We start from the raw sequence: 27052 nt of genomic DNA, 5'->3' as shown, positions 1-27052 counted from the left end.
CAAAGCTAGAGGTATGAAGAGAGTAGTATTGATCAAAGTAAGTGGAGCCAGGTTTACTTATGGGATATATGGAGGAGTTTGAGCTAGATTTTGAAGGGTGTAAGGGCAGAAAGATAAAAGAGATTGAAAACCAGAAAAATGAAGTTGCTTCTAGAAAACCTTCCTAGATTTGCTTCCTTATTGCTGCAGATACCCCTTCCCTGACCCAACCCCATTTGGACCTGAACGTCCCACAGCTATACCTCTTGCATACCTCTTGCTCTCTATCCTAATAATGGATTCACCCTTAGCTTCTGCTTCATTATACTTCATCTGATATGAATTTGCTATTGATATTTCAATTTCTATTTGAAGGTACTATGCTTTTTTTCTCCTTATGTAATTGCCCACACCTTAGGTTCTATCATCAGTTATAATAAAAGTGTGAATTCTCAGAAGAGAGAAACCTCACTTGGGCAAATCTCCTCAGACAATTTCTAGCCCATACTCTAGTAAATCTCTCTAAGTTGTACTTATAGAGTATAAAGTCTTTGTACTGTTTATGGGGCAGTCATAATAGCCATAGCCTTTGTTTTTAAAATTAATTGGGGGAAATGTGGGAATCAGTGAAGAAATGAAGAAAATAACAGAAATCTATTTTATTCATTAAGCGTGTACAAGAATAGGTTTGAGGAGGTTTAGCAAATCAAAGTGGATCAAAGTGGTGGAATTTGGAGAAGGAAGAGGCATCTCTCTGACATCGTCCAATATCTCTATCTATGTTCTTTTCTTAGCTCAGATTTCAGACACTGATTCAGTTGGCTCCTCATCAATGAGTTCATTGTCTCTGTCAACGGTGGATTTTCTTTTGAAAATGGTTGGTGATCTGAAAAAGTAAATACAGCTTCCACAAAGGCTGTGGAGAGATCTCCTCAAGGAGAGAGCATGGTGTGCTTTAAAAAATAAAAAGAGCTCTCTCTTGTCCACCTGACCCCTTCTGACCAGCCTCCCTGGGAGTCAGGTTCACAGGGCAATCCCATTTGGCCTGGACATGAAACCTAGCCTGCATTCCTGCCAAATGCCTTGAGTGCAGCTTTTCTGTCTTGTTGACACCAGCCTCCTATGGTTACTCTGCTGACCAGTGACTCCCTAAGAATCAAAAGTAGTTGGGGAGTCTGAAGAAAAGGAGTGTGGGTGGCAAAGAGATCTGATAAATGAAAAAGGAAGAAGTAGAGAGGAAGTAGACAAAATAATGGATGCTCTTCTATTTGGTTTTACCTTCTCTCTCTTGCTTATTCATTTACCCACTCCTTTTCACACTTCTCATCCGGTTTCCTACCTACTAGAATTTTTTAAATCTATAGATTTGTGTGTTAAGTGACTATTTATGTAAAAAAACCATATATAAACCTGTCTCTTATTTATCAGTCTCCAAATGTGTTACACTTGTCCCTGTCTATGGGTCCCAAGTGATTGTGTCAGCAGAACAAGGAATAAAGCATAACCTGCCATAATTGAGGAGCACCAAAAGTTTCCCCTACACTAAAAGACCTCCACAACTTTAACTCTGCCTGTCATTCTCTCATCACACTCCTTTGACCAGTAAATTCCTTCCCTATTAAATTACAGCTGCTACATGGGAGCAACATTAACTTAGTTGCACTCATTGACTTGGATTATCAAATTAATTGAGAATCCAGTATAGGGTTGGGCCTGAGGAAATGAGACACAGGGCAAATTTGGATGGGGAAGTTGGGTTAGCTTACTGCCCCCTTCCCTCCAAAGGGTTGACCCAGGTAGAATAGAAACCAAGTATTTTAGTGTGAGTAAGGAGGTAGTGGGGAAGGATTTTTGAGCAGTTAAAGATGTAGCAGCAAGGAAACTGAAGCACTAGAGGCCTACCCCGCAGATGGTCTGATTGGTTTATAACTTCATTATGGTGTCTGGAAAACCAGTCTAACAGAGTAGAGAGATGGTTAGCCTCGGGAGTTAGATATACCAGTGCTCATGTCCTGTTTCTGACATATACTAGCTATGTAATCTTAAACAAGTCCCTTAATCTCTCACCACCCAAAACAACCCTCTAAGACATTAAGGAATAGATAAATTGCCAATGTGCTCCTCTGGAGGCAGTTTCCACATCATGGTGAAATCACAAGTCCAGACTGAGTCTAGACCTCTATAACTCTCCTTTACCCAACACATCTTTCCTCTTCATCCAAGCTCACTCTTAATCAGGTATGAGTAAGCAAATATGAAGGGTTAAAAATATATATTGTGAATTACATAAATGCTGAAAGCCAAAAGTTATATTTATGTCATTCTAAAGATCTAAAATATGCTCAAAGAGTACTATTTTAACATTCAGGTGAATAAATGGTTGGCAAATGGAAACCAATGTCAATTTAAATGAATGAGTTATGAAAGGTGTAAAGAAAGAAAGAAAACTACTTTGGCTTTTTAAAAATGGAATTGCTGTCATCTGCCTCTTCTTGCCCTTGGTTAAAGCTGACCACTTCTAGCCCTCACCTTGTTCTTAGGAATTCCAAGCATTTGTGGCAAGGGGAATTGATATCTAATTCCACCATCCGAGGAAAATCTGGGTACCCACCAATCTGGGACCATATAACACTTGCAGGGGTCTTCTTTTGTACTGGATAACTGGAGGTAGATAGCGCTGTCTTCCAGATAGACTCTATCTCAATCCCTCTTTGTCTAAGAGAATAAGAGAGAGAAAGTTAGAATACTCTCTTCTACCCTGGGTCCTATTTTTTCTCTTAACCAAGGAGAGTCAGCTCCACTTGCCCTTCTCCATGTCTATCCTTTCCCAGCTCTTCATCTATGATTGGAAAGGAAGAAATGCACTCACTTTTCCCCAGGGTGGGTCTTCCTTAGTTTTCTGGGAAGGTTCAAGGAACAGGGACTAAATAGGAGGGAGGATGTGAACCTGGATACTGTGTTTCTGACCACATTGGAGCTGAGACACACACAATGGCCAAACACTGGCAGCCAGGGGACCAGTTTTGTCTATAAGTTTTGCTTACTTATTAAAACTTCTTTTGATATGTCTGCTTACTAAATGGGAAGAAATGGATTATTTACAAAAATGAATGAAAGGTGGGTATTAGGTGTTTGGACTGAAAAGTTTGCAAATACGTCAAATTGGTAAATATGTTGATGCTAAAGTAGAATAGAACCTGACATCCAAAGCATTTCTCTTTTACTCTGATAACTTGAAATGTAATCGAATCTCGGATCAGGGGACATACTCATCTATAATCCCTTCTCAGCCCTGATAGCAATTTAGAACCATTCTTAGTAATAGAGGTGAGGACAAACCATTCACATATCAATAAGAGTTGTCTCCTTCTGCATGGCTACTTGTGGGACCAGAGAAAACCTTTGTTTGTTCCCAAGGCTTATTTTGTCCCAGTTTCTCTATCCTCCAGTCAAATTATCCATTAGTGGTTCTGCCTACCGAGCAATCTTCAGAAATTCAAGATACTCCTGACGCTTAGTCATTGGAGGCTGTTTGGGATGTGTTCCGCCAGCCCTGATGAAATAGGTGTGTTTCTTTGGTATTGTTATTGTTGCTGATTTTTTCTGCTTCTCTAAAGTAGTTATGAGAATTGGAGCACTCAGGTTCAGATCCCATTCCTCTCGGAGCTGAAGGAACCAAGAAGAGACAGGCTTTCAGGAGAAGAGAAGGGCAGAAAGGATAGCAGTTTTCTCCTCAAAGGTGGTGATATTACTTGGGATCTAGACATTAAAAAAGTTATTAGGGAAATAAGCTCTAATAGGTGCAGGCATAGACAGGGAAGCATAAGAATTAATAAATAACTGGCAAGTATTGAGGGCTTGCAATATGCCCAGCACTAACCTAGACTTGTGGATGTAGAGTAGGATGTTATGCTTCTATATCATAATGTAATGTTATGATGTCAACACTTCTAAGGCAGAAGGTAAATTACTCAGAATTCAATTCATTAAATACCTTTTTAAGTGCTGATACTATGTGATCAGTACTGAGTTAGATGCTATGAAAGACAATAGTATTGAGCAGTAGGATGAGCAAAAAATCTTGGGTTTGAATCCTTCTGTCATTAGCTGGGAGAACTTGAGCAAATCTGTCTTTTTGAATCTCAAGTTTCATGAGTTATAAAAAAAGAAATGATAAGATTTGTCCTTCCTCCCTCACAAGATGGTTGGGAGAATCAAGCAAATTAACTGATGTAACTTCTTTGTTTCCATAAAGCAGTATATCAATATAATAGAATTATGCTACCTGTGCTCAAGGGAGGCCCCATGATATACTGAGGAGACGACTGGACTTTGAGCCAGAAAATCCATGTTTGAATCCTGACTTTTTACTTCTTGAATCAGATGTATGACTTTAGGCAAATAACTTGACATTTCTGGTCCTCAGTTTCTCCAGATGTGAAATAGAAATACTGGACTTGACAACTCTAGAGTATCTTACAGTTCTAACATTCTTAGTCTGACAAATAACATTAAAATTTGATTGGGATTTTAAAACAAACAACAAAGAAAAATAAAACGGAGGACTGGAAGGAACTGTAGAACTCATTTCTTCTAACTCTTTTGTTTTACCTATGAAAAAACTGAAATACACTCTATTTGATGTTGTTCGCTTGCATTTTATTTTCTAACTCATTTTCTTTCCTTTTTGATCTGATTTTTCTTGTGCAACAAGACAATTGTATAAATATCTTTACACATATTGGATTTACCATTTATTTTAACATGTATAACATATGGGGGTGGGGGGAAGAAGGGGAAAATCTGAAACACAAGGCTATGTTTTCAGTGTTGAAAAACTATCTGTGCATATGTTTTGAAAATAAAAAGCTTTTAAAAGCTTATGATTGAGATAAAGATTTTCCCAAAGTTCCATAGATAGAAGATAAGAGTCTCCAAGATTTCAACCCAGTTTCTCAGACCCACAATCCAATACTGCATCATACCAGAGGAAGGAGCCAAGATGGGGGAGAGAAGACAAGAAGTTGCCTGAGCTCTCCCCACTTTCTCTTAGAAACAATGCTAAAGGCTCTAAACAGATTTTGCAGTAACAGAACCCACAAAAATTCAGAGTGAAACAATTTTTCAGTTTAAGATAACTTGGAAAGACTTCAGAAAAGATCTGTCTCACTTGGGCAAAAGGGGAATGGGGCCCAGCGTAGGTACAGTATCGGGAATCTAGCAAGAGGCTCTCAGCCAAAGTATAGACCACTAGTAACAGAGGCCCTCCTGTCCTGGCTCAGCAGACCTGCTGTGAAATCTCTAATCCAAAGGCTGAAAACAAATTGTAAGCCCCTGAGCCACAACACAATAGCTAGTGCCTAATGTCCAGGCCAACCCAGTATAGTACAAAAACCAGTGGCACTTCCAGTGCCAATGCAGAAAGCCAGTGAGAAAGTCCTGTCCCCCATCAAAAGAAGCTTGGGACAGTTTCCCCTATGCCCTAGGAGCAGAGGTCAACTTTTTAAAATGAGACTATCCTGGCACACAAAATAACAGACTATGCCTTTGCTGGAAAGTTAGAGAAATGAAATCTCACAACATTAACTCATTCATCCAGTCATTTAAAAAAAATTACATTGATCTATAAGTTCAGTCCCCAAAGTCAAACTATCAACCCTGACATTTGTCCCTACTAACCTACTCCTAATTCATATATTCAAAAGTGCTTGGGTTTGTTTATCCTAGACTGGTACATTTGTAAAAACAAAACAAAACAAAAAACCATAGGCTATTTTTGTCTCCTCAATATAAAACCTCATAGTTCATCCCTAGGTTATTTTTAATTGATTTGAAGTTCAAGAAGATGTCCTGATAGGTGAATCTGAACAAAAACCAATAATGATGGTGAGATGGAAACTCCTTGATTCTTATTCTTTTTTTTTTTTTTCTGGTTCGGTATTCCATTGGTGGGCAGAGGATAGAGTGCCAAGCCCAGAGTCAGGAAGACCTGAATTCAAATCCAGCTTCTGGGCAAATCACTTAATCTTGTTTGCCTCTATCCTCATCTGTAAAACAAGCTGGAGAAGGAAATGGCAAAGCCCTCCAGCATTTTGCCAAGAAAACTCCATATGGAGTAACATAGACACTGTTAAAATGACTCAGCAACAAAAATAACATTCAATTGGTGTTTTAATGCTATTAATAAACCTTGTATTTTAGATTAGAGGAAGGTATTTTTCTGTTTCTTGAAATCCAGAACAAGGACTTATTCAATAATACATGCAACTCTTGGTTGTCTAGTTGTTGATGGTCCTGGGCTTTATTTTTCTTAACACTGTCCCACTCTAGGAGTTTGGAGACAGAGAGATAGAAAACAAAGTCTCCCTAGTGCTTCTGGTCCTCCTGTGGCTTTCTGACCCTAGGTTTAGTCTAAGCTACCTTGTGACCTGTAATGTTAGCACGATCTACTAGCAAGTGAAAAAGTATAAATGGAAGTTCCAAAGGCTTCATTAAAAGGAAAAAAACCAGTGGTGAAGGCTATAGGTAGCTGCTCTCAATGGTTAAAGCTGTAAACAAATAGCAGTTTTGTGATGCTTTGAAACATATTGGACCCTTGTAAAACAATTCACTTTAGTCTAACAAATGTTTATCAAAAACCTCCTTTGTGCAACTTTGTTCATTGTGGATGGTGGGGATACAAAAGCAAAGAGAAGCAATTTCTGTTCTTATGAAGTTCGCAATCTAATTGGAAGTAGAGTCAAACACATAGAGAAATGTAATCCACTGTCTAGGACTTCCCAAGATTCCAGGCTCGTAGACCAGATGTTAACCCCCAAAATTAAGTTTCTTCTTTTAGTTTGTGGCCCCCACTTAATCTCTAAATAACAGCTCAGGTCTAAGATTTCACAAATGTGGTTAATAGGTGTCCTCACTTTCCATAAAACCACCTGAGGTAGTAAATTCATGAATACCTGAGCAGACTTATATGAGCTGATACAGAATGTAATAAACAGAACCAGGAAAATATTGCACATGGTATGTACAATAATAAACTGTGAAAGACTTAGCTGCTGTGATCAATACAATAATCCATGACAAATCCAAAGAACTCATGATAAAAAAAAATGCAATACACCACCAGAGATCAAACTGTTGAACTAAATGCAGATTGAAGCATATTTTTTCTCATTTTTATTATTTTTCTTGCTCCTTCCCACACACAACATGGCTTGTGTGAAAATATGTTTTGCATAATTTCATATGTATTAATATTTCTTCCTTCTCAGTGTATGAGAGAGGAGTGAAGGTAGAGAGGGAAAATGTAGAACTGAAAATAATTTTTTTAAATTTTATTTCAGCTCATAGAATCTGCAAATAAGTCATAAAAGCCAAATCAAATACAGAGTACATAAGACAATCATTCTAGTAGTTCCCCTTGGAAGTCACCAAAATTGAGGTTGTTGCTGTATCTTGCACATTCTGGTGAATTACTATTTTTTTCACATAATCTTACTATGATCCTCTAAGATGTATGTCACCTTGTGGTTTGGATTTTGGGGCTATGGAACAAGCAATAACTACATTCTAAGGAGTCCCTCTTTTTACTTTCTCCCTTCCCAAGAGACTCATACAGAAATTTGACCAAATGGTACTACTTTGAAGGAAAACAGGACAACACTTTGTGGAGGTGCTAGGTGTCAACTTCCTTGCTTAACAAATTGCACTCCCTGAATAAGTCAGTCTGATATTGGAAAGTGGCTGTAACTTTAAGTACTTCTCTAGATTCAGAAACCCCTTGAGTAGTCTTCTTCTTTTAAAGAGATGCTACTAGTGTTACTACTGGGCTTATATCCCAAAGAGATCTTAAAGAAGGGAAAGGGACTTGCATGTGCAAGAATGTTTGTGGCAGCCCTCTTTGTAGTGGCCAGAAACTGAAAACTGAGTGGATGCCCATCAATTGGAGAATGGCTGAATAAATTGACGTATATGAATGTTCTGGAATATTATTGTTCTGTAAGAAATGACCAGCAGGATGATTTCAGAAAGGCCTGGAGAGACTTACATGAACTGATGCTGAGTGAAATGAGCAGGACCAGGAGATCATTATATACTTCAACAACAATACTATATGATGATCCGTTTTAATGGGCGTGCCCCTCTTCAACAATGAGATGAACCAAATCAGTTCCAATAGAGCAGTAATGAATTGAACCAGCTACATTCAGCAAAAGAACTCTGGGAAATGAGTGTGAACCACTACATAGAATTCCCAATCCCTCTATTTTTGTCCACTTGAATTTTTGATTTCCTTCACAGGTTAATTGTATACTATTTCTAAATCCAGTTCTTCTTGTGCAGCAAAATAATTGTATGGACATGTATACATATATGCTATTTAACATATACTTTAACATATTTAACATGTATTGGTCTACCTGCCATCTGGGGGAGGGGTTGGGAGGAAGGAGGGGAAAAATTGGAACAAAAGGTTTTGCAATTGTCAATGCTAAAAAATTACCCATCTATATATCTTGTAAATAAAAAAGCTAAAATAAAAAATAAATAAATAAAGAGATGCTACCCTGGATCTCTACTTTTATCTTTAAACTATAAAACTGGGGTTATTCACAAAGTAACACCCAAAGTTTCCATGTGTAATAAGTACCTTTCCTGTTTAGAAGATTAGCTTGTAGGACTCTCAAATGTAGTTTTGCCTTCAAGACAATCTTCAGACCTGGCCCTTGAGGAAAACAACTGGATAAATATCTTGAAAGTTTCTCTGATAAAGGTATCATTGTAAGATACACAAGGAGATGATTCACATTTATTACAAGATTTGCTTCCCCAACAGAGAGATGATCAAAAGATATGTGTAAGCAGTTGGCAAAAGAAAAAATCCAGGCTATCAACAACCATATAAAAATGCTCTAATAATTTTAGAACCACAAATTTAAGCAATTCTGAGGGTCTACCTCATACCTATCATATTAGCAAAAATGATTAAAATGGAAAGTGGCAAATGTTGGAGGGTCTATGAGGAAACAGGAAACAGCTTCATTATTGGTAAAGCTAATAATTTGTCCAGCTACTATTAAAAAAACTATTTTGAACTATATTCCCAAAAACACTAAGTTGTGTTTATGTACTTTTGGGCTAGCAAAATCACTATTAGCTTATATCCTCAGAGTTCAAAGGAATAGGAAAAGAATTCCATATATATACAAAAATATTTGTAGCAGCTTTTTTGTGGTGACAAAGAACTGTAAACTAAGAATTCTCATAAATTGGGGAATTGGTGAACAGATTATGGTATGCAAATGTAATTAAATATTACTATTCTATAAAAAATTACAAAGGTAACTATTTCAGAGGAACTTTGGAAGATATGTATGAAATGATGTAGACTGAAATGAGAAGAATCAGGAGAGAAAATATACAATAATAATATTATAAAGACAAATGACTTTGAGAGACTTGAGAATTCTAATCAATACAGTGTCCAACCATGACTCCAAATTATTGCTAATAAAGTATGCCATTCTCCCGACAGAGAAGTAAGTGACTCAAGATACAAAATGAGACACATTTTTGGACATGTCCAACATGATCCGGCAATATTAAAACTGAGTCTGTATCTTAAAGAGATCAAAGAAAAAAGGAAAACACATATATATACAAAAATATTTATAGCAGTGGTGGCATAGAACTGAAAATTGAAGGGATGCCCATTAATTGGGGAATGGTTAAACATGTTTTGGCATGTAATTGTGATGGAATACTATTATACTATAAGAAATGACAAACTAGATGATTTCAGAAAAATCTAGGAAGATCAATGATGCAAAGTGAAATGAGCAGAACCAAGAGAACATTGTAAACAGAAACAGTAATATTGTATGATGATCAATTGTGAATGATTTAGCTATTCTCAGCAATATAATAATCTAAGACAATTCTGAAGAACTAATGATGAAAAATGCTATCCATATTCAAAGAAAGAACTGGTAGTGTGAACTGAATCATGCCTTTTTTTAACTTTATTTTTCTTGTTTTGTTTTGTTTGGTCTCTTTTCTTTTGCAACATAGATGACACAGAAATGTTTTACATAACTTCATATGTGTTATCTATATAAAATTGCTTGCCTTCTCAAGGAGGAGGAAAAAGGCATAAGAGTGAAAGAATTTGAAATAAAAATTAATTTATTTTTTGTGGTGTTCTCTTTTGTATAATATGATCATTTTCTCTGGGAGCAGGTTTCTTGGGGAGGTTTTCTGGAGGCAGCCTTAGTTTCAGTTCAGAGTAATAATTACTTCAAACGCAGCCAGCTGATAAAATCCAAACGTTTATTTTCTCCTTCCAACTCTTGTCTCTTTCCTTGGGCCCAGGAAGCTTTCTTAGAGGCCTATCTTTCAGTGGAGAAGCAAAGGAGGAGAGCCTGCCACCATGGTGGTGTGAGATGGAATGAATGAATCTGGTTCCACCTCTGAGAGTGGGCTTCTTCTGAACTGACTCACTTCACTAACTCAGCTCCTTTTTATGCTCTTTTAGAAGTGTGAACTCAAAGGTTGACTCCTCCTCTGAGAGAGTGGGATTGTGGGTTTCTGACTTGTGAATCTCATACTGAATACTAACTTGTGAATCTCCCAAAAGTGTGAACTCCAATGAGTATTTAAATACATTGGTGAGCTAGAGAATTTGCTAAGTACCATGCTATGTTAGGCAACTGACATCACTTTGTAAGGATTATAACAATTTTTAATTAAATTTTTAAAATTAAAATAATTTAATTTAATTTAATAGATATTTACATGTAATTGAGAAATATTTAAGGAAATTTTAAAAGTGTTGGGGGTGGGGAAAGCAACTTCTGGGAGCCAAGTAAGCCAGGAAATCCCCTAAACTCTTCCAAATTCACTCCCAAACAACTTTAAAATACTGCTTCAAAATGAATTCTGGAATAGCAGAGCCAACAAAAAGATAGATTGAAACAATTTTCCAGCCCAAGACAACTTGGAAGTGTACAGGAATAATCTGTCACACTCAAGTAAAATAGACCAGTCCAGAACAGGTAGCTTCCAAGCAAGCCAGAAGCAAATCATGACCCAGCATATCAATGGGAGGCCCTGAGCTCCTGCACACATAAATGTCTTGAGGACCTATGGTCCCAATGCAGCAACAGTCTAGTGATCAGACCACAAGCAACACCCGATAAGCAGTCAGATTCTATGAAGGCCCAGTGCAATACCAGACCCACTGTAGGTCCTAACATTGGAACAAGTGAATGACCAGACTCCACTGAGAGCTCCAGAGTATCACCATGAGAACCATCAGACCTCCTGTGACCTAGCACAGCACCAGATCCCCACAGGTCCTAGAGCAGCATCAGGTGAGTGACCAGATATCCTTTGGCACCTGCAAACATCGGACAAACAGCCAGGGCTTATAGCTTCTGGCCCAAGAAGTTTGGGATCATGTCCCCCACCCCAGGATCAGAGCTCAACTTTTAACATAGTGAAATAGACTAGAAAAAAAGAAGGAAAAAAATGAACCTGATCATAGAAGTTATTATGGTGACAGAATAGATCAAAACACAAACTCAGAATAGAACATCAAAATGCCTATATGCAAAGCCTCAAAGAAAAATGAGAATTTGTCTCAGAACCAAAAAGAATTCCTGGAAGATCTCAAAGAGGAGTTTAAAAATCAAATAAGAGGGTTAAAAGGAAAATGGGTGGGGGAATAAGAGATTCAAGAGAATCATGAAAAAAAAAAGAATCAACAACTTGATAAAGCATAGAAAATGGAGATCCATAAAAATTTACTGAAAACAATTCCTAAAAAAAGTAGAATTGGTCAAATGGAAAAAGAGGTTTTTAAAAAAAGGTAACTGAAGGGGGAAAAAACTCCTTAAAAATTAGAATTGGATAAGTGGAAGCTAATGACTCCATGTGATATCAAAAATCAATTAAACAAAATCAAAAGAATTAAAAAATTGAAGAAAATGAAAATTTTTTTGGAAAAACAACTGACATGAAAAACAGATACAAGAGAGATAATTTAGTAATTATTAGACTACCTGAAAATTATGATCCAAAAAAAAAGGAATCTGAACATTTGAGAAATTATCAAATATATTATTATTTGATAATTATCAAAATAGCTTTGATACATCCTAGATCTAGAGAGTAAAATAGATTGAAATAATTGAAATAATCCATTGATCCCCTCCTTAAAGAGATCCCAAAATGAAAAATCCAAGTAACATTATAGACAAATTTCAGAATTTCAAAATATTGCCAAGTAGCCAGAAAGAAACAGTTCAAATATCAAGAAGCCACAGTCAGGATTACACAAAATTTAGTAACTTTTACATTAAAGGATCAGAGAGCATGGAATATGATATTGCAAAAGGTAAAGGACCTAGTATTACCATCAAAAATTACCTACCCAGTGAAACAGAGTATAATGTGTTACAGGGAAAGATTCAGTGAAATAGAGAACTTTCAAGCATTCCTGATGAAAAGACCAAAACTGAATAAAAAGGTTCAGACTTGAGAGAAGCACAAAAAGATAAAAAGGAAGGAGAAAATATAAAGGATTCAATAAGTCTAAATTATTTACATCCTTATAGGAGATAATACATTTAAGTCTTAAAAACTTTATCACTATTAGTATAGTTAGAAAGAGTATGTATTAAAGGGTGCAAGTATAAGACAATATATGAAAAAAAATTAAGGGGTGAGAAAGAACATTACTCTGGGAGTATAAGGAAAGGAGAGATAGAATGAGGTAAATTATCTCACATGAAGAGGCATTAAAGACTTATCACTGTGAAGGGGAAGATGGGGATGGGACCTCACTTGAACCTTACTTTTATTGAAATGATTCAAAGAAGAATAACATACACAATCATTTGGGTATAGAAATCTTATCCTAAAGGGAAATGATAGGGGAAGACCAACAAAAAAGAGGACAGATTGGGGGAGACAGTGGTCAGAAGCAAAATACTAATGAGGAGAAAAATAGAAAGAGAGAATGATAAATAGGAAGAAACATATGATGGAGGGAAATACACTGTTATTAATCATAACTGTGAATGTTATGAACTCGCCCATAAAACTGTAGCAGATAGAATGAATTTAAAAAACTAGAATTCTGGGATAGCTAGGTGATGCAAGGGATAGAGCACCAGCCATGAAGTCAGGAGGACCTGAGTACAAATATGGTCTCAGATACATTTAACACTTACTGGTTACTTAACCCCAATTGCCTCAGGGGGGAAAAAAAAACCTAGAATTCTACAATATGTTATCTATAAGAAAAATACTTGAAGCAAAGAGATATCTGTTAGAATCCTTATAAGCTATTAAGTCATTGGAATTGATATAGACAATAATTATCTAATTTAGCATGGTTCAGTATGATTGATCTGATCTTACAAGGAGATGTTATGGGCCAGAATTGAAACAAGGTACTAAGTGGAACTGATAGAAACAATGCTTGTGTTCACACCTTTAGAGAGTGCATATAAGCAAGAAGCTCCCAGGGCCAAAGGGCACTCTGGGACAGACACAGAGCACTCTGGGAGGAAGCCCACAAGCCCACTCTCAGAGTTGGAGTCAGATTCTTTCCAACTTTCACCTTGGTGCTGGCTGGAGACATTCAGAGTTGAGCTAGAGGCAAAAGACTAGCAACTAGAGCTCTCAGAACCAAGGAAAGCTGAGGCCTCTAAGAAAGCTACCCGGGCCCAAGGAAAGAGATAAGAAATAAAACGTTTGGATTTTATCAGCTGGCTGCATTTGGAGTGATTATTACTTTTAACTGAAACTAACCAGAAAACCTCTCCAAGAAACCTGCTCTCAGAGAGAACCATAATATATTACAGAAAAGATGAAGTTTAAAAAAGCAGGGTTAGCAATCATGAACACAGACAAAGCAAAAGCAAGAATAGATCTAAATTAAAAAGATAAGGAAGGAATTATATCTTGTTAAAAGGTACCATAGCCAATGAAGTAATATCAATATTAAAAAATATGCTCTAAATGGTATAGCATCCAAATTCTTAAAAGAGAAATTATGTGTCACAGGAGAAAAATAAAGCAAAAGTATACTAGTGAGGGACTTCAACTTTCCCTTCTCAGAACTAGACAAATCTAACCACAAAATAAACAAGAAAGAAATTAAGGTGAACAGAGTTTCAGAAAAATTAAGACATGATAGACCTCTGGAGAAAATTGGTTGGAAATAGAAAAGAATATAACTTTTTCTTAGCAATATATGGCACCTACATAAAAGCTGACCATTTGTTAGGGCATAAAAACCTTACACTCAAATGTAGAAAGGCAGAAATAGTAAATTTAGATCACAATGGAATAAAAATTACATTTGATAAAGGGTAGCGGAAAGATATTTAAAATTAATTGGAAACTGATCTAATCCTAAAAAATCAATGGGTCAAAGAACAAATCATAGAAACAATCAATAATTTTATCAAAGAGAATGACAACAATGAGATAGCATACCAAAATTTATAGGATGTAGCCAAAACAATACTTAGGAGAAATGTTATATTTCTATTAATAAAAAAGAGAAAGTTCAGAACAATGAATTGGGCATATGACTAAAAGAAAAAACTAGAAAAAGAACAAATTAAAAAATCTCCAATTACACACCACAATGGAAATCCTGAAAGCCAAAAGTGAGATTAATAAAATTGAAAGAAAACTATTGAGCTAATAAATAAAAGTAGGAATTAGTTTTATGGAAAAAAAAAAACAAAAAAGATTTATAAACCATTGGTTTATCCAAAAAAAAGAAAGAAAAAACCCCAAATTACCAGTATCAAAATTTTTCATTTTTTCAGGATGAATTCACCACCAATGAAGAGGAAATTAAAATAATTATTAGGAACTATTTTGCCCAACTATATGCCAATAACTCTGATAAACTATGCAAAATCAATGAATATTTATGAAAATATAAATTGCCCAGATTAACAGAAGAGAAAATAGAATACTTAAATCTTAGGGAAAAAAAATTAAACAAGACATCAATGAACTCCCTTAGAAAAAATTCCCAGCATCAGATGGATTCCTAAGCGAATTCTGCCAAATATTTAAAGAACTACTAATTCTAATACTTTATAAACTATTTGGAAAAATAGGTAAACAAGGAGTCCTACCAAATTCTTCATGACACAAATATAGTGCTGATTCTTAATCCAAGAAGAGCTAAAACCAAGAAAGAAAATTACATTCTAATTTCCAATGCACACTGTCAGAAAAGTTTAAATAAAATACTATCAAGGAGATTGCCATAATATATCACATGGTTTATACACTAGGAATAATGTGGGCTTTATGTTATGAATTCAGGACTGGTTGAATATTAGGAAAACTATCTGCATAATTGACCATGTCAATAATAAAATCAACAGAAATCACCTAATTATCTCAACAGATGCAGAAAAAGTTTCTGACAAAGTACAATACCCATTCCTATTAAAGCCACCAGAGAACATAGGAATAAATGAATAAATTTAAAGAGTAATATTTATCTAAACTATCAGCAAGTATTATCTGTAATGGGGATAATCTAGAAGCCTTCCAATATAATTAGGGTTGAAACAAGGATGCTCATTATCACTTCTATTATTTAATATTGCCCTAAAAATGTTAACATAGTAATAAAAGAAGAATATAAAATACAAGAATACAAATTTAAAGGAATTAGAATAGGCGATGAGGGAACAAAATTATTATTCTTTACAGATGATTTGATTTTACACTTAGAAAATCCCAAAGAAGTGACTAAAAAAATTACTTGAAATTATAACAACTCTAGCAAAAGTGCAGGATACACAATAAACCCACATAAATAATCAGCATTTGTATATATTACCAACAAGACCCAGCAGCAAGAGATAGAAAGAGAAATTCCATTTAAAGTAATTGTAGAAAATATAAAATATTTGGGAGTCTACCTGCCAAAACAAACCCAAGAACTATATGAATACAACTATAGAACTTTTTACACCAGAGCTAAACAATTGAAAAATATTAATTGCTTATAGACTGAGCCAATATAATAAAAATGACAATTCTATCTAAATTAATCTATTTATTCAGTGCCATACCATTGCGAATGCACACATACACTGTCTGCCCTAAATAAGGAAAAAACAAGCATTTATTAGGTACCTACTATGTGCCAGGTACTATGCTAATTGTTTTAAAATATTATTTTATATTGTTGTGATATTATATTATAATATCTCATTTGAGATATTATCCCATTTGGTCCTTTAGAGGTAAGTGTTGTTACCTAAGATAAAATTGATTCTATTCTGTAATTGATTTCATTTTGTATTGATACTCACATTTTGTATAACTACCTGTTACATTTCTCTAATTTAGAAGTTCAGTTTACCTGCTAATCGCTGTTCTATTCTTGTGTCAGGAAAAGCTGCTATTCTTAAAGGATAGCACGCAAGCAAATCTGGTCTGTTATCTCTGCAACACTAATTATCCTTTAAGAAAGTCTCATATAATTGCTGTGACACTAACTAGCTATGCAGATTGGCACTATCAATGAGCTTTCCATAGTGACAAGATGAAAGAAGGAGTTGTTACTAGTCCTGTATTCCAAATTTCCAGCCAATCATATTGTCCCTCACATCTATGATGCTGCTTTCTAATTTTTGGATACTCCTTTTTTCATAAAAATAATCTTTAAACCCTCCTTTGGGGGTCTTTTGGCTTGCTGAGGAGCTAAAGACCTCTTTTACTAGTAACTGGTAGCCTTACTAATCGAATATGCTCAAAATTTTGGTGCCTCAGTTTATCTTAATTTTTATCACAACAGAACTTTGGGAGTTTCTTCCTGGCTCTGGTATGAGAATCCAGTTCCATTGTCAAGGAATTTTTAACTCAGGAATCATATATCATGATTCTTTTAGTTATGATAATACTTAGAATATAATTATAAGCTCTCTTTAATGACATCAACTGAGAGGAGGAGAGAATGGAGAAGAACCACATCTCTCCCCCGCTTCCCTTTTGAGTGGCTATCATAGTAGTCCAAGGTGATAAGGCTCTAAACAAAGATATATAAGCAGAGAGAAGGGGTTGAATGTGAGAGATTTTGTGGAGCTAGAAATAGCAAGACTTGGCAACTGATTGGATGTGTGGAGTGAGGAATCAGGGATAATCCCAAGTTTAGAAACCTATGAGGCTGGAAGAATGGTGAAGCCCTTGACAGAAATAGGGAAGTTTGGAAGGGGGTGGATTCTGGGAAGATAATGAGTTTTATAATTGGACATATGGAAAACATTGGTCTTGCCTTTCTTTGTATTCCCAGCTGTTAGCACAAGTGCTTGACAAATGCTAGTTTACAGACTGACATGTCGAACTTGAGATGCCCATGGTACAATTTGAAATATTCAATGGACAGCTGGTGATGAGGGACTGGAGCTCATGAAAAAGGTTAGAACTGAGAATATAGATGTGGGATTTTATCCATATAATTAATATAGGAGCCATTTGCATAGTTTAACTTGTGGGAGATAAGGAGGTTACCAAGTCAGGGAATGTAGAGAAAGGAGGGCTGCCCAGGACAAGAACTTAGTCTACCTTTACTTATCAAGCATAATGTGGATGATGAATGAGTAAAGGATGCTGAGATCAAGTGAACAGACAAGTGAGAAGAGATTCAGGAGAGAAAGGCGTCATAAAAACCCAGAGAAGGCAGAACATCCATGAAGAGGTGTTCAACAGTGTTAAATCCTTGAGAAGGGTCAAGAAGGATAAACATCAAGAAAAGGCTGATCAGATTTGACAATTAAGAGATCAATGGTAACGACTTCTGTTCAGTAATGAGATCAGAAGCAAAATTGTGAAGGATTAAAAGTGAGAGGATGAGAGAGTTATTCAAATGTCCTTCTGAAGTCTAGGCAACTATATATATCTACAGCATTCCCCTTAACTGTTATTTTAATAATGCCCTCTAAAAAGGAAATGGAGTTAGTCTGGCATGATCTGTTATTGATGAAACCATGCCAGCTTCTAAAATTATTTTTTCTTTTTCTAAAAGTTTTCTAGCCATCTCCTTCGTGAGGCATTGTAGAATTTTGTTTGGAGTATTTAAATTCACTAGCCTAAAATTTGTGAAGTCAGAGGCAGCTGGATGGCACACTGGATAGGGCTCCAGTCAGGAGACTGGTGCTGAAGTTAGGAGAACCTGAGTTCAAATCTTAACACTTCCTGGCTGTGTGACCCTTGCAAAGTCACTTAACTCCCATTGCCTCAGGCAAAAAAAAAAAAGTGACCTCAACTCTGTATTAATCATTTTTTGTTTTCTTTTGTTTTGCTTTGCTTCATCCTATTGTTAATGCATGGTTCCATTTAGTTCCATTTAGACCAGTTCTTAACAGGCATGAGCTTCTGTCCTCTCAACATCTCGCTCACCGTCTTCAGGATGTGATGCAATTTGTCAATTCGCCTGTAACTCTCTTCAGAATCAGGCGGCTCTAACCCTTCTCCTTATCCATCAGAGTCTCATTTTTTCAGGTATTTTCCTAGCTTCTGATTAATTAGCATGTTTGGCAATAGGAAATCAGAACCCACCTGGGAGAATAAGGACATCATTTGCTCCAGACAATCTCCTCTGTCCTGCTCCAGAACTTTCTGCTTTTCTGTCCAGATCTGCAGCCTGCGGCTCTCACACATGTCAATTTTTTCCAGAATGATGTTAAACTTTTGTGCATCATCGACATTTCCAGCTATTTGTCTGGCTTCTATATGGTTGCTTACTTCCTGCCTGGAAAAAGAAAAACAGGAAGGAATTCTTTGAATAGAGATGTTTCTACAGATTTCTAAGTTTCAACTCAAAAGGCACCTTCTGTAACCAGAGTCCTCTGGTTTGTGGGATGGGAGAAGAGAAATGGAACAATAGGGGAAAAGGGAGTAGGAAAGGTAGTGGTTGAGACAGTTTCCTGGGTTTGTTGTTGGTTTTTTAAAGAAAAGAAGGGGAAAAAAAGAGACTCCTGAAAGAACCACTCCCATTCCCATTCCTATCCCCAGTCCAAATGCAAAGTTTCCCTGGAAGAGTTCTGAGAAAGATCTGATTAAATCCCTTAAGACTATTACTTGGTTGGCCAGGATAGGAATCTAGAGTAAACAGGACCTCCTGTAAAATCTACTTGGATGTTTTGCATGGCTTCACATGTACAATTGATAATTATATTGCTTGCCTTCTCAATGAGTAGAGAAGGGGCTGGAGGACAGGAGAGAATTTTAAAATTAAAATTTCAAAAGAATGAATGCTAATAAAGAAGTAAGTGAATAATGGAAGTCTACTTGGGCATTCATTCTCAGAGCCTTTCTCTAAGTCACATTCTTGCCTTCCCTCAAGGAGACTTTTCACAAAGCTCTAAGTTTCTTCCTCTCCAAGGTGCCTATGAAATTGGCCCATTCCCCTGACATCCTTTTCTCTCCTTTTTTCTGCAGAGTCCTCTCCCCACCTAAGCTCATGGAGCTGAGACACCTACCTTAAACACTGGAACATCCTATAGGTGCTATATTTATGGATCAGGTACCAGAACCTGGCAACATTAGTATAGAGTGTTTCTATGATCAGCTTCCTGGCCAGACTGTGCAGGTGAACAGGAAGGCCCACGCTCTCAGCAGCTTCATTCAAGAGCAACAAGTTCTTTCTCTGAGCCAGAACATCCAAATAGTACTTCTTTTCCCTTGGTAGAGAGATCAGTCTTTCAAAAGTGCTGGATTTATTGGGAAAGGGACAGGGAAAAGATTTAAAAGACATTCCAATGCAGGAAAAGGGCCCCATTTTCATGGATCCTTGATGAGCCCCCTGGGATCCAAAGGTCCTGACTGAGGGCAGCTGGGATTCATAGATCATAGATGTTTGGACTTTCTCCCTTGCTAATTGAGTCTGGTAAACCCTTTTCACTTCCATCTCTCTCCTTGTAGTTGGTGACAAGAACATATAAGGCTCCTTGTTCTGCTCCAGCTTCTGCTCATCTAGCTCCCTTCTCTGCTTCATTAAGAAGCTATAATCAATATACTCTTGCATCTTCTTGTACAGCTCTTCTTCCTGCAGCTTCCACTGCCGCTGTTTCTCTTTGTGTTCCCTTTCTAGTTGTTTCCACTTTTTCTGCTGCTCTTGCCACCTCTTCTCTTCTGCCTGCCATTCCTTCCTTCTTTTTTGCCAATGTCTCTCTTCTTCTGCTTGCTCTTCTTGTGAGAGGCCTGTCTTCTCTTTTGGAGACATTTTAGTTGGCAGGTCTCCCCAGCTTTCTGTGGACACATCTGAATCTTCTACATTGATCCAGACTGCATTTTTAGCTACCTCTTCTCTTTTTTCAGAATATATGTAATCTGTGCCTCTGAAGCCTGTAGGTTTCAAAGCAGTGACCTCGTACTTGGAAACTATGGCATTTTCAGCATGGATACCTAAGTCTTCAGAGTGTTCAGGGTACGAGTTCATTTTTGGAAGTAGCTGCTTCAAGAAAGGTGTGAAGTCACCCCCCATATCAACATCCATATCCTTTGTCTGGGTGTTTGAAAAGAGCTGAGCTGCTTCCTCCTTTTCCTCTTTTTCCTCTTCTTCTTTCTTCTCTTCCTCCTCCTCTTTTTCTTCCAGGGATGATTGTCCTACCATTTCCTCAGGCTTCTGTTTCATTTCTGTCTCTAGTCCTTCTTCAGTTGTGGGGAGGCTCATATTTTGAGAAGTCTGAGATTTTAGGGGACTAGAAACACATTCAGTGAAGTCTCTTCTGTCCCTGTCACCTCCACCCATTTGCAACTGGTATCTCATGGTTGTTTCTTCCTGGAGAAGTTGTTGGTATTTCTGCTCTGATACTTGCACCTGTATTTCTAGAGCATTCTTCATGTCCTCAAGGACTTGGAGCTCCTTCTGAAAGAGGAGCTTTTGTTTGTTTATCTCTTTTGACATCTCTACTTCTAGGATTCTGTACTGGATTTCCATCTTGTGGTTTTCTTGAAACTGAAGGATCAAGGCCTGATTAAGATTCTCTACCATAGTAGATATATACTTGATGGCTTTGATTTCTCCCTTGTTGAATATGGCAAAGTCCAAGAGCTCCTGAAGCATGGCCCGGACCTCAGCTATCTTTGTATTTGTGGTAGTTTCATCTTGAAGCATCTGCTCTGGGCTCAGAGGCTGAAGTGGGATGGAAGATTTATGTAAAATCTTTTCCTTCCATACTTTCCAAAAATTTCCTTTGGGCCCTAAAGATAAAAGAAAAAAAAATTTTTTTAAATGAGTTCTTGCTATGACCTAGAGTTAGCATAATTCTCTAGTATTTGTTTGGGCCTAATTCCTATCTAATGCTGTTGGGACTTTAGAATAAATGAGTTGGGGAAAGATGGGAACCACTGGAAACTGTCAGGTTTGAAAACTCTGTTATTCCTGGAATCTTACTCTAGGGAAAGCCCTTCAGATTCCTTAGGCATGTAATGTACTGATGTATAATCACTCCCTCCTACCTCTCTCTTCTACCCACTGAGAAAGCAAGAAAAGGGGCAGTGGACAGAGCACTGGCCCTGAAATCAGGAGGACCTGAATTCAAGTTTGCTTCAGATACTTAACACTTCCCAGCTGTGTGACCCTGAGCAAATCACTTAACTACAATTTCCTTGCAAGAAAGAAAGAAAGAAGAAAGAAAGAAAGAAAGAAAGAAAGAAAGAAAGAAAGAAAGAAAGAAAGAAAGAAAGAAAGAAAGAAAGAAAGAAAGAAAGAAAGAAAGAAAGAAAGAAAGATCAAGGGAAAAAAGCAAACATTATTAACCCATCTTTCTTTCCCTTGCTTTTCTTCTCCCAGCTCCCTCTAGGATTACAACTGCATTTCCCAGAAGTAGCCTCCCCCCCCCCCCCTTCTCCATCTCTGATAGCTCTCTATACCTTAGAAAGAATTCCAGATGAGTATACATGATCCTTTGGCCTGTCATTCCCCACCAATTAAAACCAAACCAGGGAATCTTTAGCTTCCATCAGGATCAATGCCCTCTACCCTTCCCTTCTCTATCTCTCCCATCCCATCCCATCCACATGCACGTGGGACCTACTTATGGTTCTTTTCTTTTGGTCTTCAATCAGATTAGAACAAAGGGAAATCAAAGACTCGATGCCGCCCTCTGTGGCAATGAGAGAAAGTGGCAGCACCCTCTCCATGACTTCCACCCATTCATCTTGTTTGTCATATTCCTTAGGTTTGGTTTCATAAGACAAACTGTCACCTGAAGAAGAGGCAAAGGGTTAGGAACCTCAGGATTCAGAATGGTGTTCAGTTAACAGAGCAAGAGGTGGACAATGGAAGCATCAGTCCTGTCCATTGTTGGCAGTGAGCCTGCAAGATCCAAGAAGTCCAGAATTCTATAGGATTTGAGTCCTTGGGGGAGGAAGCAAAGGGAAATACCAGACATCAATAAGTAGGTGAGAGCTCTCTTGGGACACTAGCTTAATGGGATTGTACCCTTAATGGGGATTCCATTCTTAAGACTCTAGATCTTAATCTAAATTAAGATTAAATCAGAACCTTACCCCAGTCACTCATCCAGTTGAGGATTTCATAGAGGTTCCTCTCTTTTGTCTCAGCAGCCTTTGAGAAAGAGGCTATTTTCTCCATCAAGATGAACCTCTTCTTGCCCCTCTCTTGTTCCCCTCGACTTTTTTTGCTTTCTTTCAGATCTGATCCTAAATCTTCTTGGAAGCGTTTGATGACACCATTGACATTGCCCAAAATGTCAGAAAGCTGGATAGAAATGTCCTATAGGCCAGGGCAGGAAGGAAGAAGATTCACACTGGGACTTACAACAACCAATTCTTCAGCACTTGGGGTTGGTGTGAGGCTCTGGATGCCTCTCCTCCCAGGATCTCTGAGGGAATGAATAATTAGAAACTCATTTCCCTTTGGGGAAAATGAGGCCCTAGGAACATCCCTACCCACATTCTGAACAAACCCACCTTGAAAGATCACAGAGGTTTGGTCTACAAGTTTATGTTTTAATCTGATCTGAATCAGCTTAGGGAATCCTATACAGGAAATTAAAATAGAACATATCACTAGAATTCTGTGCCCTTTCTGCCCTCCATGAAAATCTTGAAAATAATTTTGTAGTCCTGGATCTTTTTCTCAGCACCTCATCACTTGATTCCCACTTTTCAGTTCTCTTCCTAATAATTCCTCAGACCTCTTGTCCTATGAATCTGCTCCTTCTGTCTCAGAGAGCCAATTTGGTTCCACTTCATTCTCTGTGAGACAAATCTGGGAAAGGCATCTACTCTGGCTGGACTTTCTTATGTCTTACTTAGGTCTTAGGTGCTTAGAGTCATGCTCAAGACTATCTGAAAGTTTAGATGTAGGATCTCTGGAACCACCCCAGCAAGCAGTTCCCAGCCTACCATTCAGATCCTGGAGTCACCACCAACCTATATCATATGATAGAATCAGTGCCTTCTTTCCATCCTCCTACTTCATTCCACTCACCTCTTGAGCTCGCTTCAGCTGGGCTGTTTCAATCTTTGAGATGACTGCCTTTACAGTTGAGGGAGTCACCAGTGGCTGATATCTAGTACAGTCTCTCCCAATGAGATCCCTTTTGGCCCTACCTTCTGTCATGGTGAGGACTCTCAGGGAGGAAGAACTGGGCAGCCTTGTTTATGTAAATGAATCACACAAAAAAATAAAAATATTACCAGTGGCAGATTTTATAAGAATATTTATAAAATTGCTTCTTGCTCTACTGCAGTTTTTCCTGTAACTGCCAGACATAGGATTCCATTCATGTCAGGATTCTCAGAACTGACCCTCAGATGCAGTGACATCATCACTTTTGTAGGAGGCTGACTATTTCTCTGACATGCTAGCTATTTCTCTGACACCCATGCTGCACTTTGAGAAACACAGAATCAGTGCTCTACTTATTAATTGAACTAGAGAAAGGGGGCTAAAATCTCCTTAGAAGCTCACAAAATCACAGCCAAGTCTGTTCTGTCTCTAATACTCCTTCACCTAATCAGTCAATCAATTTTATTAAAATTAATTTAGTATTAATACAGGGTCTTCACTGTGTTAATGCTGAGGATACAAAAATGAAGATAGTCCATACCCTCAAATATCTCACAATTTAATTGGGGAAGATAAAATATAAAAGCTGAAAGGAAAGCTGGGGAGAAGGCCCACTCAAAAAGGCATAAATGGAGTCTAAAGAATATGACTAGCCTGGAAGCATTCTTGAAATTGAGACTTTGGAAAGGATTCCTATAGAAGGTAAGATTTTAGCTAAGACTTGAAGGAAGGCAGGAGACAGAGAAAAAGTAGGTAGAGAATTCAAGACATGCAAGACAGCAAGTGAAAACAGATTCAGGAGATGGAGTGTCTTGTGCAAAGAACAGAAGATTAGGCCAGTGTCACTGAGTCATGGAGTAGGTGGGGGAAAATAAGGTATAAGAAACCTGGGAAGACAGAAAGAGACCACAATATGAAGGGCTTTAAAAGACAAACAGAATTTTATATCTGATATTGAATAAAGAGATGATATGGTCAGACCTGGCCTTTGGAAACATAAGTTTGACAGATGAATGGAAAAAGGATGGGAATGGGGAGATGTGGTAGCTGAAAGATGAAATGCCTGAGGAAATAAAGATGTGAAATTCCAAATATATCAATTTATTAAGCAATGGATGCTAATTGCTCAACAAATCAGGACCAGTTGCCTTTCTCAGTATGACACTGTCTCCGAATACAGAAGGAGACAGACTTTTTATACATTAAAAAAAAAATCACTCAAGATTGGTTACTTAAAAGAAAGATGAGGATAGAAAATAAATAGAAAATAATCCAATTTCTTGGAAAGGCAAAAGGAGTTTTCTCACAGTTATACATCTCAAAACACCCATATATTTTTTTCTGAAAATTGACCCCATACTGATCAATTATTGTTTCCATGTTCCTTTTACAGACAGGTGGGAGAAGTAGGGTCTCTCTTCTGATTTCAGAAAATTGTACTTGTTCACTCATCTCTTAAAGTCCCTAATCTTTCTGCCAATTAGAAGTCAGATTATTTAATTTTGTATCCCACTTAATGGTTTTCTTTTGATTAATTAGTTTTGATTGTTTTTACCCTAATGTATTTAAGTCTAACTCCTTCTATAATAGGGATCCAGTGCCAAGAGGAGACAGCAAATGATTGAATATAGGGGGTGAGAGATAATGAGGAATCCTAGATGACAGGTTTCAATGACGGTAGCAGTTGAGAGGATGACTGGGAGGATGTTAGACAGTGGCTTCAATAGTAAAGAAAATATGATCTTAACTGTGGTAGCTTAATTCTTGGATTCTTTGTTTCTGATTGCTTGCAGTGTTGTTTTTGTTGTTGCTTTAATTTGACTTGGAAGCTCTGGATTTTGACTATAACATTTCCTGGGAAATTTTTCCTTTTTTTAATTTTTGGGGTTTTTAAGTTGTTTTTTTTTTTTTTAGGAGATGACTAAAAAACTCCTATTTTTACTTTGCTCTCTGGTTCTGGTAAATCTGAACAATTTCTTGAAGTATGGCATACAAGCTTTTCCTTTTTTGGTCATGGTTTTCAGCTAGAGGAGACATGTCTAGACAGCATTTCATCTGATAAGACAGAGTTTTACTTCTCTGCAAACTAAATATGAGTCAACAGCATGACATAGCTACCCTCCCAAAAGTGAATATGGTCTTAGGTCACATTAGAATAATAATAATTAGCCTTTATATAGCACTTATGATGTGCTTCAATAAGCACAATAATAACAATTGTTATTGTTAATTATAATAACATTTTAAATAATAAAAACTAACATTGATTCAGCACTTTTATGTGTCAAGCACTGTGCTTGGCTAAGAGCTTTACAACTATTACCTCTTTTGATTCTAACAACACAAAGAGGTGTGTGCTATTACTTTCTCCGTTTTATAGATGGGATAAAACTGAGATTTAAGTACTTTGCTTGTGGTCAAATTTTATCTGAAACTGGGTTTGAACAGAAGTCTTCAGTCAGTTCATCTGCCATGCCATTTAGCTGCAATCAGGAGACAAAGTGTCCATGAATAGGAATCTTTAGTAGTCCTGATGCCTGTTGTACTGTGTCCTGGTTAGAGTTCATCTGGAATATTATGTTTAGTTTTACATGCAAAATTTTACTTAGGGAACCTTTCTGTCCTATTTTCCATTATCCACGGAGCTAGGGCACAACCTATAAAATTTTCTATGCCATTTATTCCCATCCACTTGAGAAGAGGCCCAGGAGAAAAGGGCAGTCACTCCTGTCTACATGACTTTTTGCAAACGGCTCTAAGGAGATGCAGGCTTGGAGAAAGAGGGGGAAATAATATGTTTGGTGAGAAAGATGGATTACTTATAGATTTTCATTACTCAGAGAACTCATACCAGGCTGCCAACATGAGGACTCCTTGGGAAATAAACACAGATAAGCTTTATTATCGCTGATATTTCCATGGTCAACATCCATGCAGTAATTTGCAAGTGAATTGGATTTAAGGGAGGGAGAAAGTCACTATCCACATTTTCTCCTCAGGAGCCATCTTGACAGAACAATTGGAAGTAGCCTTAGACGCCCATGCTATATGAGAATCCATTGAAGGAATTAAAAATTGTAGCCTGTCTGATATAAAAATTTTTAGCCTGATACAAATTTTCTGTCTCCTACAGACTTTATCAGGTGCTGCACAGAATAGGAACTTAATAAGTATTTGTTGAATGACTTTTAAAATGTTCCTGGAGCAACACTTGGCTTCTAGAACAGCTATTTTTAGCCTCTTGACTGATCTTGTTACCTGGGGCTAATTTACCCAACACTCTCCGGGGTAAAGTTAATCCTCCTAATCCTGGGCAATTTCATAGTAAAAAATATTTCTAAAATGAGGAAGTTCTGCCCATGTAAAAAGATTGGTTCTTATTCTCTTCACCTTAAACCAAAGGGTAAATTTGTGAGTGTTTAACTAACACTCTCCGGGGTAAAGTTAATCCTCCTAAACCTGGGCAATTTATTCAAAAATATT

At 37.2% G+C, this 27052-nt stretch overlaps 1 protein-coding gene across 3 annotated transcripts; it reads right to left on the bottom strand.

Moving 5' to 3' along the window:
• FAM186B (family with sequence similarity 186 member B) lies at window positions 1–25384 on the bottom strand. Of its 3 annotated transcripts, none has more exons than XM_023504256.2 (8): window positions 23489–25384; window positions 22543–22768; window positions 22068–22238; window positions 19509–21231; window positions 18586–18778; window positions 3458–3645; window positions 2509–2694; window positions 1–865 (listed from the first exon to the last, which is right to left on the bottom strand). In XM_023504256.2, exons 1-8 carry the CDS (start codon window positions 23618–23620, stop codon window positions 775–777), a joined length of 2910 nt encoding a protein of 969 aa, XP_023360024.1. In that variant the 5' UTR covers window positions 23621–25384; the 3' UTR covers window positions 1–774. The 3 variants fall into 3 exon arrangements, with proteins under 3 accessions (XP_023360024.1, XP_031793809.1, XP_031793811.1); XM_031937949.1 differs by having other exon boundaries at window positions 2591–2694; window positions 23489–25383; XM_031937951.1 differs by having other exon boundaries at window positions 2–865; window positions 22543–22877; window positions 23489–25382.
• Between the last annotated feature and the right edge of the window lie 1668 nt (window positions 25385–27052).

Source organism: Sarcophilus harrisii, chromosome 5 (genome assembly GCF_902635505.1).
Source record: "Sarcophilus harrisii chromosome 5, mSarHar1.11, whole genome shotgun sequence".
NCBI lineage: Eukaryota > Metazoa > Chordata > Mammalia > Dasyuromorphia > Dasyuridae > Sarcophilus > Sarcophilus harrisii.
This window is presented reverse-complemented; position numbering and strand designations above follow the sequence as displayed.

What these genes read in the sequence shown, in the direction of transcription:
- FAM186B (XM_023504256.2), bottom strand. Translation starts at nt 23,620, where the DNA reads ATGACAGAAGGTAGGGCCAAAAGGGATCTCATTGGGAGAGACTGTACT. An exon ending in AGGATGTTCCAGTGTTTAAG is followed by an intron (nt 18,779 to 19,508) that starts GTAGGTGTCTCA and finishes TTCTTTTTCCAG; the next exon opens with GCAGGAAGTAAGCAACCATA. An exon ending in TTGGAATTCCTAAGAACAAG is followed by an intron (nt 866 to 2,508) that starts GTGAGGGCTAGA and finishes TTACTTTTTCAG; the next exon opens with ATCACCAACCATTTTCAAAA.